At 54.5% G+C, this 17511-nt stretch overlaps 1 protein-coding gene across 1 annotated transcript; it reads left to right on the forward strand.

The window, feature by feature from the left end:
• The first annotated feature begins 5536 nt into the window (after nucleotides 1-5536).
• On the forward strand, nucleotides 5537-10575 carry PDZK1IP1 (PDZK1 interacting protein 1). The gene is made up of 4 exons (XM_010582711.1): nucleotides 5537-5576; nucleotides 6728-6989; nucleotides 8954-9052; nucleotides 9596-10575. The coding sequence occupies exons 1-4, from the start codon at nucleotides 5537-5539 to the stop codon at nucleotides 9666-9668; spliced, it is 474 nt and encodes a 157-aa protein (XP_010581013.1). The 3' UTR covers nucleotides 9669-10575.
• The last annotated feature ends 6936 nt before the right edge of the window (nucleotides 10576-17511 follow it).

A 17511-nucleotide genomic window follows, 5' to 3' on the forward strand; every position in this document is an offset into this window, starting at 1 on the left:
CTATTGCTGAGCAGCGCTTACATGGGGCCAAGGCCTTCTCTGCCTCTCACAAGACCCCACCAGCAAGTAGGCTGGGGATGCACAAGAATTTGGGAGGGGACACAGCTGGGACAGCTGACCCCCACTGACCAAAGGGATATTCCAGACCATATGATGTCATGCTCAGCATTTAAAGGTAGGGGAAGAAGAAGGAAGGGGGGGGATGTTCAGAGTGATGGTGTTTGTCTTCCCAAGTAACCATTAGGTGTGATGGAGCCCTGCTCTCCTGGGGATGGCTGAACACCTGCCTGCCAATGGGAGGTGGTGAATGAATTCCTTGGTTTGCTTTGCTTGTGCACGTGGCTTTTGCTTTCCCTATTAAACCGTTCTTATCTCAACCCACGAGTTTTACTTTTTTTTCCGATTCTCCTCCCCATCCCACTGGGAGGTGAGAGGAGCGAGCGAGAGGCTGCGTGGTGCTTAGTTGCTGGCTGGGGTTAAACCACAACAGAGAGAACTGAGCTGGCTCTGGCTCCACTTGGGTTTGACTAAATGCTGCCAAGGTGATTTGCCTTTCTGTGCCTCAGTTTCCCTCACTCATAAAACGGACCTGTAGGGCTTTGACTCACCACAGCTGGGTGATGCTGAAGGCTTAAATGAGAAACACAGCAACATTTCCAGTGTGCTGCAGCAGAAACACATAGCTTGTCATCTCTGCAGGTCCCAAGCCATGGCCAGAATGACAAAAGGAGAAACCGTATAGCAAATTATCTGCTGAAATTTTGGACTTTGCCCCTGCCAAAAGGCTGCTGCCATTACAGTGACTTGCCATTTTTCATTCCCCCAGGCTGATCCCAGGGATATGCAACCAAGCAGGGAGCTTGCGGCCACAAGAGCGCATACCTTCCTAATAGCTGCCTGGGGCTAAAGAAGATGCATTGGAGCACAGGGGAGCTTTGAGATAAGCAAACGAGCGATTCCCTGGCCTCATCAGCAAGCCCCAAACAATTCAATTTCCTTAAATTTCTGATAAATGTGGGAATGAGCAATGGTAAAGTGTTATTTGCTCCTCAGGAGGGAGCCAACAGCAAGACCCCTGTTTGGAAGGCACAGCAGCCCTGCCTTCATCTCGGGGTCTGGTTTGTCATGTCCTGTCCCCTCAACACACTGTAGGATACGGGTGGATCCTTGAGACATCCCTATCTTTGGAAAATCAGCCCAGGGTCCCTGGAGCTGGGCTGGGCAGAGCCCTGGGGTGAGAAGACAACCCGGAGTACGTGTGGAGGAGAACCAGAAGGAACCCTGTGAGCAACCTGCCGCAGCCCCAGGCGTGACTGGGGGGTGCATAGCAATAGCAGAGAAATGTCTCAGCCCTTGAATTTTCCAAGGGCAGCAGCAGGACTGGCTTCTCTAGGACTTCTGATCTGCTGATAAAGCCTCCTGCTCTAAACAGCTAGGTGTTTTGCTGGGCTTTTGCTGAAAGACAAGCAACAAGCAGGCAGCAAAGATCGCAAGATTTGCCTGCTTTCCTGGATAGATTAACATGGAATCAAGTCATGGGAAACCCAAAGTTCACTCTCATTTTTATTTCTTCACAAGCTATTCCTTTTTTGCCGTAACAGGATTAGATTGCTTTTATAGGGACTTCTTATGGGCAGGTCCCTGTCGTGCCACTTGCTTGCTGGGTGCAGTGGGAGAGTCCCTGCCCCACGGAGTTCGCAAGCAAAAACTAGCAGGGTTGGGAATGCGATTATCCCACGTTGCAGGTGGGCATTTGGCCGTGGAAAGGAATCTGGGAGACAGCCGGGAACTGGCCTTCAGTCTGGTAGAGCTCAAGCCAGCTCTGGCTTGTTTTCAGGGTAAATGACATTATTCTAGATCCAGGGCAAAGAGGAGGGCATTCCTGCGCCGGTGGGTATGTATTCCTGAGGGTGCTCCACATTCCTGAGCGTGGGTCCCTTGTGGGTGCCTGCATGGGACCCAGCACCCAGACAGGGTCCCTGGAGGGGGGGGACACCGCCAGACCCCTGCGGGGCTGGGCTTATAGAGATGCTACAATACACCACTGGCTCACAGTTTTAAAATTTCCTTCAGGAGTAGCTGGAGTTGTGCAGCTGTGAAGCCAAATAGCTTTTATGCTTCCTGCGGGGTGGGTTTGTCAGCCATCCAAACCTGGCATGGGCTGGGAAGCTGCTTAACTTGGGACCTGCAACCTTCCCCATCCTGCAGCATCTGCTGCCAGTCTTTGGGTGTTTCTACCTCTTCTGGTGTCAAAGAAATTTTGGAAACGGCCCTGAAGGCTCAATAAAATGAATGCTGTGTTTGCTTTGTTTTACAGTCTCTCCATTAAACAAGGCATTGGAGGTGGAAGGCATCGAGCCTGGTTTATTAAATGGATGTTTTTAAGCCACAAATGTGTTTTGCTGGGTTGTTAATGACACTCGCTGAAAAGAAAAGAGCAAGGAAGCGAGGGGGGGCCATGCCGGGCAGCTCCCCACATCCCCAGGACCTGGGGTCCCGCGGGGTGGGAATGGATGTCAGAGCTGGGGCATCGCCGGAGCCCCTGGCTCTCCCGCTGCGGGAAGGGGGACTTGGGGGACACCCCGGTCCCGTGCAACCACGTTCCCCAAGCACCGCGGCCATGCTGGGGAAGAGGTTGACTCATCGTTTCTTCCTCCTGGGCCGCTGTGAATGTTTTGTGGCTGAGTCCCCTTCCACGCCCTAAAGGGACTGTCAGGTTCAAGTCACCGTGCCCCAAATTCCCCGCCAACCTCCGCGCGGGAGAAAGAAAGAGGCACCTCCTTCCACCCCTGCCCGCAGCAGGATTTGAATAACCAGGTGTGAGCATCAGCCTCCCTCGTTAATACGTTTGATAATTGACCAAGCCGCTCATTCCTGTGGGAGGGCGGCGTGCCCAAAGCGCAGCGCCCTGCGAGGAGGGGCCGCGCTCGGCTGCTCCTCGGCTCCCCGAGAGCCCACGGCTCTGCCTGCCGCCATGCCTGCCCGCTGCCTCCTCCTCCTCCTCCTGGGGCTGCTCCTGGCCTTGGAGCCTGCCTGCTGCCAGGAAGGTAAGTGCAGGCAGCTGCCTGACCTCCTGGGGAACCTGAGGCAGGGGGGAAAGGCAGGGAGGTGCGCCGAGATGCGGGCAGGCGGGAGCTGCTCCGTGGGGTGGCTCTGGGGACAAGGGACAACCATGGAAGAGCCTCTTGGGAAGAGAAAAAACATCCCAGCTCCTGCCTGAGGTTTCGCTCCGGCTTCACATCAGCGGGCGATGGGGACGGGTGGGTGTCCGGTGGGTTGGGAGGTCTTGCCAGAGCCGGGGCACGGAGACTTTCTACCTGTTTTGCCGAAGGCTAAAACTGCCGTCCGAGGTTTATTTCTCCTGCTTAGACAGAGATAAAGCAGCTCTGATTTACCTCTGGTAGGACTGTGCACCCAGATGAGTAATCTGTTTTCTTAAGGCTTTTTTTTTTTTCTGTCTTTCTTCCTTCTTGCTCTCGTCCCTGGGTAAGCATCACTCCCCAAGCTCACAGGTTTTCCTGTTAATCTGTAATTTTGATCATTGCCGAGGGTGAGGGAGCAAATATTTTCCTCTGCGAATTGCCCTCCCATTCCCTTCCCGAAGACTGAATAGAGAAACTTCCTATGGCCAGGGCATTATTTTTAGGAACTTTGTGGAAGGACTTGTCTAACGCTAGAAATAATGAGGAGTACTTAAAACTCATCTGATGCTGCCAAAGTCCTGGAAAATTCCCTCCCCCTTCTCCTTCTGATGCCCCAGCCCTGACCGCTCTTCCTGTATTTGTTTACCAACTTGCTGAGGATTTAACAGTCTGGGGTCTCCACTGTCAGCAGGATTGAAAGTTTTGCTGTTGCCTGGAAAGAGAAAAAAAAAAAAACCTTTAATGACAGTTCAGAGCCTGGCAGAGCTTCCTCAGAGACTGGAAAACACAGGGGCCAGCCTATGCTTTCCAAGCACTCAGGGAAAATGTATCAAAAAGCAGATCTGTGTCTTCAAACCAGCCGTTGAGCACGGAAACGGAGCTACAGCACGTGCAAGGGCTTATATTGGCCTCAGCACTTCCCTCGGTCTCATTTGTAGCTGCAGATGCACAGACACACGTCTGTCGACGTGCAGACCCCACGTTGCTTACTCTGGCTTAGAAGATCTTGCTCGGGAGGGAAAAACCCATCATTGCCGTGGGGCGAAATGGAGAAGAGGTGGCAGAGCCCAAGGAACAGACTGTCCTGGGAGGGACATCCCTGGTAAAGAATTTTTCCAGGAACACAGTCCTATTTCCACAAGTGAGACTCATCCTTTTGGCCATCCCTCCTGGCAGGGCAGCAAGGTGTGCTCCAGTGGGACTCCAACCAGGCGGTGCCCCCCAGGGCTGCCATCCGCATACTCACTCCCGGAGAAGATGCTATCAAGCTCTTGCTTCAGCCTGGTTCCCATGCCTCCTTTCTTATGCCCACGCAAGTTCCCCATGCCCACGGGGGTATTTCAGCCTGATGTGGAGGCATTAGCTGATTCCCCTGCCATCTTCGTCTCCCCTTGCAGCCAGGCTCTATGTGGTCTCTCAAAGCCAGAACTGCTTGGTTTTGGTTTGATAGTTTTCCTTTTGGCTTTGGATGCTCTGAAATCTGGTGGAAACAGCTGTCTGAGTAAGGTTTGGTTTGCAAAACCAGACAGTACCTCCTGAGCAAGGCTGCTCAGAAGATGTTTCCTACCACTTATCTTCTCACCTCCTTTGCTTGAAGATCACGAGATGCAAATTCGGCGATTTTAGTCATCGCTGACTTCATTCCCCGGCTGACCTTGAACTCCCTTAACTCCAGCAGAAACCTCACCGAGGGCTGGACCCAACCATCCCCTCCTAGGCTTAGGCTGGAACCCTTGGCCCTGGCAGGAAAAATAAACCACAACTAATAAATAACTGTGGCTGAGATAACAGCCAAGGGCAGAGCGAGGGAGGAAGCAAAACGGGCCAAAGCTCAGCCTGGAGGCAATCGGTGTGTTTGGGGCTGCACCCACAGGGGTGGTGGGCAGCAGGGGCAGGAGCATCTCCTGCCCATCAGGTGGGGCAGGAGGGGACCAAGCTCTGCTCTTCCTCACTGCCACTGCCCCGCTGGTACCCCCACCAGCAGTTTGCTGATATGATGGGATTTCAGCCAAACCATGCTGATACAAGAGGGAATTTCTGCCTGAATTCCTCCCGCTTGAGTATTGGCCCTGGGACCTTGCAATAAACATGGCAAGTGTCTCTGCGGGGAGGTGGGGGGGGCTGAAGGCCGTTGTTCAGGGCTGCTCTCCCGGCTGCTCGCCCGGGGGTGCCACCACTTTCCGGACTGGCACAGACAGTGAATCAGTCGGCCAGGCTGATTTCACTTCCAAGAGGAAAAAAGAGCTTTGTTTTGGTTTGGCGTTTTTTTAAAAAAAAAAAATAAAAGCCTCTTGCAGTAAGGATTCAAGGAGCTGGAAGCCTTAACAAAGGACAGTCCCCCTCCCCAAAACCAGAGGAAGGAGATGAGGACTGTCAGCAGCAGCGGAGCCGGCATGGAGCTGGCTGTGGATGAGGAGTTCGCACATGTGGAACGTACAGCTCACCTTTATTGCCGCTAGTAAAGATTATTTGCTGTTTATAGCAGAGATTTGTCTCCCATGAGACAGAAGAAGTGTTCAGCTAGCATAAAGCTCCCCATTCAGAATGAAGTACCAATGCACTCATCCTGGGGCAGCTCTGCTTTGTGGGTGCCGGTGGCAGGGACTGGGTCCGAGGTTGATGCTGGGGCTGGCGAGGATCATCGTCCACCTGCCCCATCTGCCCACGCAGAGGGACCTCGCCTACATGCAAGGGTTGGTGTTTCGATGAGCAGAAAAGAGGAAAAGCCGTGCCTGAATAAAGTAGTAATTAAATCCTGAAGGGATGTGTCCGCATGGACAAGGTCTCCTTTCGGTGCTGATGTGAATGCTGATATTCAGGACAACACTTAAGGATGGGGTTGAATACATCTGAGTGCTCTGTTGCCCAAAAGCCATTGGGAGGTGAGGAACAGCCGCCCCAGCAAGGACTGGGACAAGGTTTCCTCTTCTCATCACCGTGCCCTTGAGATCCTCCCGCATCCAGGAATATGTCTCACAGCCTTACCGCCCGTGGCTGCATCACCACTTGAGCCCAGCTAGAGAAAAATGAATGTATGAAGCCATCCATCCCACCCTGGGGGAGCCAGGGATGCCGTGGTGAGCTCCCAATCACCCACCACCACCTCCCGCCAGCCCTGCCTGGCCTTTCACTGGAGGCTGTTCCTCTGAACACTTCGGCCTTCAATTTCCCATCATAAATCAGCTTGCTGCTCTGGAAAATTGTTGAACAGTAGATTTTACTGAAATCCATGCCAGCAACTGTTTGCTGTGAGAATGACACTGTCCCTGTTGTGGGATCCTTATTTTACTGAGCAGTATTTGGAATATAATGTGGGAACAATGTCTGTGGCATCTGGGGATGGAGAATAAACAGTTTGCTGAAGCCCCTCCACCTTCTTTCCCCTGCCACTTTGGGCAAACATCCTCCCTCCATGTCCCCCAGCCCTTTGTCCCCCCACCCCAGAGTCATCTGTGCCCCACTATGTACATATATATATATATATATATATATATGGGGTCCCGAAGCTGCAAGGCACCATGCTCCACATGCAAATGCCAGCAAAACTGCTGTTCTTTGCACTTTATTTCATTGCTATTGCCCAGGTAAGCCAGCCTGGATTAACAGCAACATGCTTTGCTCGACTTTGCAGGATGGAGCTTTTGGCTGGACATTGCTGAAGCTGGATGGGAGAAGCTTGGCGAAGCAGATAAAGCCTGAAGATGTATTTCTAACATGCGCCCTCTTTTTTTCTGCAGCCCGGGGCAGTCTCCAGCCATGGTCGCAGGGTGTCATCGCAGTGGTTGTGTTTCTAGTCCTGGTGGCCATCGCTTTCGTGGTCAATAGGTTCTGGTGTAAGGAGAAAGTGTAAGTGTGGGAGCCCTGGGGGGTGCTTTGGGTTGGGCTTAGCTGTCTCTGCATGGGTCATTTCAAGCCGCCTCTGTCCCCGTGCCAGGGCTGGGAACACCGTGATCACTACTCCAGGAGCCAGGCGGGGAGAGCAAAGACTCCCTGTCCTGGTCTCCGCTCCCTGTTACTTATTGCCAGATGCGAGCGTGCACCGTCCATCCCTGCTGCTCCCAGCACAGGGGCACCCCCAGGCAGAGCACTCAGATGCTGCCGTGAGGAAGAGCTGTGCTGGGGATGGGAGAGCTGCAGCATCATGGCTGGTTTACGTGGGCACTTGTCTCAAAGGGACTGACCTCAGCCTAGTTTCCTACAGATTTGGGGGTGCAGTTCCCGGGTGCATTGTATCTATGGGAAAACAAGCCCCAAACAGCTTAATTTGCAAAGCAGACTGAGCCAAGTCAGCAGAAGGCTCCGGGAAGAGCTGGGAGAAGAGAAGGTAGCTGAGCCGTGGCAGCACTCTCTGCCCGGAGCCCATGGCACAGGCGACCAAGGTGGCCTTAACCATCAGAAAAAAGCTCTGTGGGACCAGTTACCTCTTGCCCGCTGCTGGCTGAGCAAAGCCACAGGCTGTTGCTCCTGCTCAGGCTAACTGGCTAAGCTGCAGCAATATGATCTTGAACCTGAGCTCAAAGTTAACAGGGGATGAAAAGCAAAGGCGCCCTATAGCCCAGTTCCCAGTTCCTCTGCACTGGTGCTTTGCACCCAAAGTTGCTGGAGTCTTTTTGTATCCGCACATCCCTGCAGCCTCTTCAGGCTGAGGAGGTGGCGATTTGGGGTGTACCCCAAAGTTCAACAGGTCGGCTTCTGCCCCAGATGCATTTAAAGGGTGCCCTTTGGGATGCATTCAGGGCCAATGCATAGTGCAATGTGTATACATATATGTATTTATATGGCCTGATTTGCAACTGTAGTCTTTGTTTCCCAAAGACAAACCTTTGTCCTCAAGCTGGAGGAGCCCCCAGCCCATGGAATGGGAGGCAGGGATGGTGTTTTCCGTCTCTGCCCGTGCCCGGCTGCCTCTTCCCAGCCCAGAGGCAGAGGATGTTGAGAAGGGCTTGAGGCGGAGGATGGCGGCTTGTTTTAATTAATCTGGCCTCTCTTCAGAAGAGCGGGCAGCGAGGCTCGGCAGCCTGGCGCACTGCCAGCTCTGCGCTGTCACTGTGACAGCAGCTATCAGCTCAAACCGTTGCCTATTTATGCCAGTCTGTTCCTCGGAAAAACCTCTGAAATTGCCCTTGGGTGAGCGCTGGAGGAGGCAGGGATGTGCATGAAGGGTGGACCTGCACCCACCCTCCGCAGCTAAACCCCCCCCGGCGCCATTTGGGTCATGGGCTTGCTCCAGAGCCCTGCTTTTAGGCTCCAGCTAGGTCAAACACCTGGTCCCTGCCCCGTAGTTCCTTCTGCGAGTGATCCAGACTTGCATCTGAGAGAAAGCAGCTCGACTTTGCACGCATGGACGTGCACACGAGTGCCCGTCCTGCCCCAGCACTGCGGCACTGGCAGAGCCTCCACGACATTTCTCTTGGTGTCAGTTGGGACCCATAGGGGACTATTTTGCAACAGACTACCTAGGAGGAGACTGGAAAAACCAGTTAACAGGAGAAAACAATCCCATGTATTGACAAATGAGTCTTGCTGACTGCCAGCCGGTCACTGGGAGCACCAGCTCCAGAGACAGGGGCTGGCACTGGGTGTCCAAGCATGGTCCCTGCAAACCTGCCACAAGGGTGTCTCCCCTCGCTCATGTCCTGCTGGGAAGGAGGCTGAGCTGGCTGCCCAAGGCCAGGATCACACAGCCAGGTCCCTTATTGCCTCTGTAGTGTCGGAGCAGTCCCTTCCTCTCTGCCATCACCATTGCGAGCTACTCCCCGGCATGACCCCTCCATTGCTCTGTCTCAGCTCGTCCCTTCTCCCCCTTCCAGGGAAAATGTCGAGACAGCGGTGAGCGTCGAGGACAAGCAGGAGGCTGTCATGTCCAACGGCCATGAAGGGAGATACCTAACTGCTGCAGCTGACTTCAGGTGAAGGACTTGCTCAGACCACCTTCCCATGGCTCCCAGGCTCTGTTCCGTTCCCCTGGGGACAGCTCAGACGTGCAGAGCCATGGTTTCTCCTACTCGGGGTCTCACATGTCCCATGCATCTGGTGTGGGGGCTTTTATTCTCCACAGGGCTAAGGACAAGGCAATGAGGGAGTATCCCCTCCTCCCCAGTCTCTCCCCATCCCTGCAGTTGAGCCCCATGGTCCGTCCACCACCTTGCAACCTGCTACACCACATTTTTCTTACACTACATCACACCTTTCAAACAGAGGAAACCACCCGAAGTGGCCATAGGTCACCACGCAGATGCCGACTGTCAAAACAGCCCTCGCTAGAAATCAGAGCAATTCCCACCCCGCGCTTGGCTCTCCCCCTGGCAGAGGGACCCCTCCTGCCCTCCCCACCTCACCCCTCACTCAACCCACAGCCAGCACCAGCAAAGGTCAGGGCCCCAGTGGTGGCTTTGGGGTGGCTGGTCTTACTGTGGCCGAGCTCACCGCTGTGCTTCTCCCTCCTGACGCAGGTCCAAAGAGAGCCAGCACGCCTATGAGAACACCCTGGAGCCCGAGGAGAGGGTGATCACCACCGCCATGTAGCAGGCGCTCCGGCCGGTCGACCTCCTTCTTCTTCTCACTTTGCTTCCCGCTGTTGCGATGGGCATTTTTGCAGGGACCCTCTGCGCTGGCATCCCTGGTGTGCAGTGGCTCCCCGACCTCTCCACGGCACCACCACCTCCTGATCTTTTCCCTTCCCACCTGCGGGACGTGCTCTTCGGCCTCGGGGGCTGGTGTCCACGCCGGCATCGGTCCCCAGGAGAGGTGTGGAGGTGCGACCTCTCCTGCCTGGCGGTCACCCCACCTGGTTGGCAAGGCTGACGTCCCCAGTCCCAGGGGGGTGCTGACCTGCTCCAGATGTGGAGGGGTCCCTGCTGGGTGCCCAGGACCTCCCCACACCCCCAGCCACTCTCGGGGGAGCTGCTGATGGAAAACCTGCTCTCTTCTCCCTGTTTCACCCTCCTTTTTACGTTCTACACCATGCATTTTAATGTTAGAACAAACCTCCTCCCCTGTATATATCTTCCCTGTGAGCAGTAAAGAGAATTGTTGCCCCTATGACAGCAAAGAGGGTCGTTTTGCTAATCACCCAAAGGACTTTCTGGCATCTCGCAGCACTCCCGGCCTTCGGGCAGTTTGGGAAGGGAAGGACACGGGGAAAGTGACGTGGGGGTAGGAAGGGTGCTTAGACAGAGATCAGCACCCCCATCTCCCCCGTGATCCCTCCTGGGTAGGTTCCATCTCTTACTTCCTCACTTGGATGAAGCCAAGAGTGCTTTTGTGTGTGTCTGTGTGTCAAGAGGGGAGAGAAAAGGTGGAGCATTGTTTTTGCTCAGCATTTGGGCTGCCCAAGAACCACAAAGAACCTTACAGGGAGGTGAGCATCGTTTACCAGATGGGGAAACTGAGGCACGGCACCAACCCAGCACTTCCCAGCACTGGTTAACAGGTGAAAGGCAGTGCTCCCTGAATCCCACTGGCCACAGGGTGCAGACCCACAGCCAACTGCGGACCATTCCCAGGGCTGGAGGCTGCAAATGGCAATCACCTACTGGTGTTGCCAGGATGTGGCTGGGTGCTGCTCCAGGGCAGTGCTGGCTCTCCTTGGGGCAGCTGGCCATGGTGCAACTTGTTCCTGCCAGGCTGTTCATTAACCAGGGTCCATTTTTTGCTGTGGCAAGGACAGCGCTGGGGCCACCACGGGAGCAAGGAGCGCTCCCAAGCCATGGCGTTTACAGATTGAAATGAGAGACCTGTAACGCCGTGGCATTCCCTGGGACATCAGTTGCTCAAGCGGTGTGCAGGGTTGTCCCCTTGACCAGCGAGGAAAGGGTTAAGGGGCTAAGCAATCAAAGGCAGCCCAGGGGCTGCAAGTGGAGCAGGACTGGAAGGGATGGGATGGGGGGTTTATAAGAGGGGCATTTTTAGCAGCCCCTGGGTTTGGGGGGAGCAGGGTGGTTTGGGGTCTCTGCTGTGCTTGGGGTGGTGCAAATGCAAGGGGGAGGAGGTGGCAGGAGGAGATCAGGTGCCTGAGCCACCTCTTGCTCTCACTTTCTGCTGAGCATTGAGGCAAGGGGAAATGTTAGACTTGCTGTAAAACAGCAGCTGTGGAGGGTTTGGATCTGGAAGGTGCCCTGGCCTCTGCTCAGGAGGTGCTTTGGAGGCTCATTTGCAGGCAGCAGTGCCAGAATCGGGCAGAAGGGCGTTGGGGCTGGAGGTACCTCTTTGCCTCTCACTAGCAGAGCTCCTGCTCTGTGTGTTTCAACCCTGAACGGGCTTTCCTGCTGCAAGGGCTGTTCTCTGCTCCTCTGCGCTTGCCAGTGACCTTAGAAGCCCCAAGCCTGTCCTGGAGGAGGTGCTGCCCAGCACGGTGCAGGCAGCAGGCTTCTTCCCAAGGCAGGAGCTTGCCAAACACCCTGTTTTCCTACAGCACCAAACCTTGATGGCATTCCCCAAAGTGAAGATATGACAGTCCTGGTGGGGAGCTCAGCCCAAAATGGGCTGATTCCCACCACTGGGAACTCTCTGGGATAGAGTAGGGAACTGGAGCCGGACCCTGGTACCACCATTTGCCATGAGCCACCCTCTCAGTTCCCACAGGTGAAGCTGTTGATGTCTCTAGTGGGTGGTTACACAAAAATCTGGCCATGGGAGTAAAACAGGAGCCTTCCAGTAACAGACCCACCCTGAAAGGCAACTCTCAGAAAAGCCTCATATAGGCAAGTATTTCGAAAATTCCCTCAAGACTCGGCATTGAGAAATCACGGCTCCAGTTGAGGAAATTGCATGGGGTAGAAGAAAACAGGCAGAAGGGTTGGAGGGGTCAAGCCCTTGGGTTCAGAGGCACGATGGCTGCCATCCCCAGCATCATGTCAGAGCTGTTCCCTTCTACCACCTTCCCTTGGGCAGCTGGAGGCTGAGCCAGCCCCAGGCTGGGACCTGGACCTCCCCACTCGTGCCCCTGATGGATGCTGCTCCCCTGACTTTTCTCTCGCAGGTGCCAAACTTCACGCCGGTTTGGAAAAAACAAGCTCCCTGGAGTTCAGTGGTAATGCTTTGCTCAGCAGGGTTTAAGGAGGATTAGTCATTGCATGTTCCCGCCGCATCAGCACTTGGGCTGGGGGTGTGGCGAGAGGAGAGGAACCCATTAATTTTTACCTCTTGGTTGCAAAAGGAGTTAGAAACAGCATCCTTATAATGAGTAACAGCGGGAGTTTATTCCCTGCCCTGTGCACACCCTGAATATGTGACGAATGCCCTAGTCATTCCCCTGGCAGTGCCTGGATGCGGGTTTGGAGTGGAGGTGTGCTGGGGGATCAGTGGGTCCCTTTCCCCATGGATCTCTCCTGCAGTCGTAGGTCCAAGCAAGCAGAGGGATGGGGCTTTACCGCTGCACATTTTGGGCTAGCCCAGGAACCTTGATGCTTGGTCTTATCCCAGCCAGTGTCCCTTCAGAGTTCACTTTCCTGGGGAAAACATCTTTTGCAAGAGCCACTGTGTTACCTCACCAGTGGGACCTCACCTCCGCACAGTCTGTGATGCCGCCCTGCCTCAGTTTCCCTTGTCCGTCAAGCACGACCCAAGGCTGGCTGTGTGAAGCGGGCTGCCTTCCCGCGAGCCGTGCAGCTGGCTCATGGCTGCTTCTCGGTGCGATCCTAAAAAGAACAAAAGGAAGCGAGCATAAATGAAATTTATTGTTGGAAAATCTTAATTAGATTTTAAGCCCCAAAGGGAGAAAAGTGAGGTATTATCTGACACAGCTAATGAGTGTTAAGGGTCCATTGTTATATTTCTTGTTTACCTTTCTGTTCTGGCTGATACGGCCCGGATCCTTGCCTGTACTGCCATAATTAGGATATCTCATCTCTCGCTGATAGGGTCGGGGATGCTTTTTAAAGCACAATGCTGTCTCATCCCTCCCCGGCAGGATGAGCGTGATCGCGAAGGCAACTGCTGGCATCCCGATGCTTGCACCCACTGCGTTGACCCTGTGATCTGGGGGATCCCCTCCAGAGCCAGCGCTGTACCTGATAGCCCCCAGGTGATGGGCACCTCCGACAGCCTCAGTGACCCCTCTGAAAGGCCCTGAGCCAACTTGCCTGGGGCCCAAATCCTCCGAGCACCTCTCTCCATGCAGCACAGGGGTGACCGTGTCCTCCACAAGTCACCCCACACCCACCGGTGAAGGCGAAGGACACCCGTGGGTACCCCATCCTACCCCTCACTCCGTAATGCCAGTATCTCTGAAGCTTGGGCTTCAGGAAGACGTTCAGGGTTGGGACCTGCTGTGGACAGGAAAGTCTCCTTTTGGGCAGAAGATATTCAGGGTGGTCTTTTTGCATTACCACCTCGTTACAAGATGTATCACAGCTTTCCCTCATGGCCTAGGAGGGTGCAGCTCATCTCTTGGACCCCCAGATAACAGGGTGCCTTTACTCTGATGCCTCCCTGATGTCTCCTGAGGTTCTTTAGCCATGGAGGTTTAAGATGTTTCTATTCCAGCTGTGACCACAACCCTGGAGCAGCTTGGGCAGGTAGACACCTTCCGTATAAATTTTTCCAAGGTAGTTTAATTAAAGACCTGCTGTATGAAGGTAAACTGCTGCTGGAAGGACCACCAGCTCCAGCCCTGGGCCCGAGCAATGTAGCCCGGGGTTAACGTCCTGGCATTGGGCACCTTGACACCCAAGCGATGTGATTTGGATCTCCAGAAGCAAAAAGGGAGCCTGTCCCACCATTGCGGTCCTTTGAGCCAGGGAAGGAGCCCAGCCACCCAGGTGGGAGCCGGGAGCGTGGCACGTAGGGGTGGCTGTGTGTGGGCAAGGGGGCTGCAAAGTTTTTGGTCTCGATTCAAGCCACTGAAAGCCAGAAGTAAAATACCATCCATTGTTGGTTTATACACCCGTAGTAGCCAAACAAACATCCCCGGAGCCTGTCCTTATCGCTTTATTACACCTGCTAGAGTGAATAGATTAAAGAGGATGGGGGAGGGGGGAGAAAGCAGAAGAATCCAGCAGAAAAACTGGGTTTTGGGATTGTTAATTATTCTCTGGGGTCTCTAATCTTTAACTGGCAAACAGCATCACTAACTGTCTTAAAGCCCCTCCTGGAACATCCTGATAATAAGCCATCTGCATGAAGGCACCCCGTTATCTGCCCTCCTCCAGCCGCCTGTGACATGGCTGGAGTGGGAGATAATGAATGTGTGGTGTGTAATAACGACACGTCATTCATGATTATCGGCCTGATACCCAACCTTTTAGCTCCATTGTTTGTGCTTCAAAAAAAGAAGAAAAAAAATAAAAAGAAAAAGAGAAAATAAAAAGGAGGAGGGAAGGAAGAAAAAGGGGAATTTTTGGTGCTATGGGCTGTCCCGGGGTCCCCAAAGTGTCTCCTTGCCAAAGGGGCTGGCTCTCGTAGCATCTCCCAGAGGGTTTCGTGGTACCCTGCAAGGACTCGCCAGTGGATTGGTGGCTGTTGTAGCCATGGTGATGGAGGGAGAGTTGAGACGGCGCAGAAATGTCGCTGACTGGCAGGGAAACATTTGGGGCAAATGCTTGGGCGATTAGATCTGTGTCACTGGGTGCTGCCCGGCTCCTTGCGCTGCTTTTTGCTGCTCTTGAAGCCGTTTAGTGGTGGCTTGGCAGAGGAGGTTATCTCGAACACATTGCTGTCCAGAAACTGCCAGCATTTGAAGGCAGGAGGGATGTCTGGGTTGCCCGGTTTGACCTGGATAAGCTGAAAATGGGAGAATTTTCTCCTGGTTGCCACTGCGTTATGGCCCTGCAATGCATTGGTGCTGCGAGATCTTCCTCCAAAAGCTTTGGTTCTTCAAACTGCAAACCTGGGTTAAGCGTGATTCTTAACAAGGACGAGACTTTAAACTGTTTGGCTCAGGTTACCTCAATTATTATCAGAACTGCCTAGAAAAATGATCGGTTTTTTTGCATTAAAAAATGACAGTAGTTTCTCCTCTCTTTCCCGAGAGGATTTCCCAGAGTGGTTTCCCCAGGCAAGGTCTCCGCTGGAAGTGGTTGGGGTTTGGCCATTTGTAAGAGTCAGAAGGACTCTTGGAAACCAAACAAGCAGCCTCGGTCATGGCAGTGAGTAGGGTGATGGCCTTAAAACACAGGGCTGGAAGGCCAAGCAGGGCATCGTACAGAGACAGGGATGGGCAGCAGCTGTGGGTCCTCATCAGTTCTAACTTTTCCTGCTCTGCCCTTATCCTCCCATGCCCAAACTGGAAGATGCCGTAGGGACATCTGCAAGTGCCACCTAGTTTCCTTTGCAACCCACCACTAAGGAGACTGGGCTGGGTCTTTGTGGCTAAGCGGTCCCCAAGCTCATTGCTTGGACCGCAAGCCGGAGAGTGGATGAGCAGAGCTGCAAGGCGGCTTGCTTGCTCCCAGATGGGTGGCTGAAACGTCTGACAAATAGGGCCAGTAACGAAAAGCTGCATCAAACTGCTGCCCTCCAACGGCCTTGCTGCGCTGGAGCTGGGGAGGAGGACAGCTGGAGTCCCACGTTTGAGACCAGCCTGGGTCCAGCAGTGATGCAAGGATGGTGGCATCAGCACCCACACAGCCTGCACCCAGTCTCTTGCTGGGGTGAGAAGGGGAGGGAGTGGGGAGAAGAGGAACTCCGTCTCCAGCTGCCTTGCAAAATAAATACAAGCTGCACCTTGCTGGTTATTCACAGCATCCCTGTCCTGTTAGGTACCAAGACAGCCAAAACGAAGATCTGGATCCAGCCCTAGAGGAGTGTTGTTTCTCAAATTGAGGATGCAGCAGGCGGCGGACACAGGGAGTAGGGGGCTGCGGGGGTTTATTCAGATGGGGAGATGCTCAGATTTGGCTGTCCTGGTCTGGCCATCAGCAGAGGTGAGCTGCCCAGACAGATGGACAGGGTTTGGCTATGTTAGTGCCTGCAGTGATGCTGGTGATGCTATCATCTGAAAGCTGGACAAACAGCCTTGCCTCTCACCATGGCATGGCGCGTGTGCAGCCCTCCATGTCTCAGTTTCCCCTGATGCCTACTGAATGCCCCATGGGAACTCGGAGTGACAAGCTTTCCCTGTGCTGTGAGTAGTACCACCATCATGTGGGGACCGTGACGGAGCAGTGCCCGCTCTGCTGCCCCGCACAGCTGAGGGTGGGGATGGGGACTGGGATACTCCCAGGGATGGGGCCCATCAGCTGCCCTGCTGGGCCTGGCCATGCTCCCTGCCAAGCCCAGGGGGTTTTGCCAGGGACCAGGGAAGGCTCTGGGTTTTTCTGGGTCTCCCACTGCCACCTAGTGATCCATTCCCCACCCCAGACCTGCAGCTCACCCAGGTGGTCCCCCTTGGCCTGGGAGCCCACCTATGGCTGGTGCTGGGACGAGGGCCTGCAGCAGGTCCCTGCACCCCCAAAACGAGCCCAGTGCTAGGGCCAGCACTCACCTGCACCCCTTGGGCAGCTCACTCATGTGCTGAGTGGTCAGTTCTCAGCCTCTGCAGAAAAGGGCTTGAGACGGACTCGTGCTCCCTCTTGGGACTTTTTTTTTGCAAGCTGATTTTGTTCTTGCCATCAGCATTTGGGAGGGGGTGTGGTGATTTCTGTTTTGCTTTGTTTGACCTCAGATCATTTCAGTTGCTTCCTTACCACAGAAACTCCCAGAGGCAGAGGTGAGGGCTTGGTGACCCATGGCACAGGAGGGGTGGAAACAGGCTCCTCAGCCTCAGCAGGGGGCAAACCCGCTGAAACAGCCCTTGCGGCTTGAGAAAACACTTGCAGGGCTGCACCCTTGGGCACAGCCTTGCCTATGGGCTGCTGGGACTCATCCTGTACCCCCCTGGCCCCCCAAATGCAAAGGAAGCCAAACCACATTAGAGCAGCAGCTCCACAAGGCTTTATTCTCATTTCAGCGAGGAGGATAAGGCTGATCACACGTCGTTTTCGGTGCAGTGAGTGCTTTCTCCAGGTTAGCTGGTGATATGTCTCTGCGCTGGCTCCCTGAGCACCCTCAGCTCAAGGAAGTTCAGTGCCGGGGCAGAAAAACCCACTGGCCTTCATCTCTATAATGGCAGGCACAGTGCCAGCCCCAGAACAGGTTAGGGGAAATAATGTGGAGGGTGGTCCGTGGGGATGCAGCGTGGCTGTGGGGAGGATCTCTCCTGCCCTGGCTCACCCAGGCTGGAGGCAGGGAAGGGTTGTGGTGCTCAGGCAGTGGCCAGGCTTTAGACAGCTGTGCGAACCCCGCTGGCGTTGTTCGCTGCCGTGCCCGAGCGGGGAGATGGCAATGGTGCAAATACACAGGTGGGTGACAGAAGTCCCCCCAGGCAGCGTGCAAGTGCAGGGTGGTCCTTTGGGAAAGCTCTTGCCCCCTGCTGTGGTACCCTCTGGGA

Source organism: Haliaeetus leucocephalus, unplaced genomic scaffold, assembly GCF_000737465.1.
Source record: "Haliaeetus leucocephalus isolate CR32 unplaced genomic scaffold, Haliaeetus_leucocephalus-4.0 Scaffold848, whole genome shotgun sequence".
In the NCBI taxonomy this organism is placed as follows: Eukaryota; Metazoa; Chordata; class Aves; order Accipitriformes; family Accipitridae; genus Haliaeetus; species Haliaeetus leucocephalus.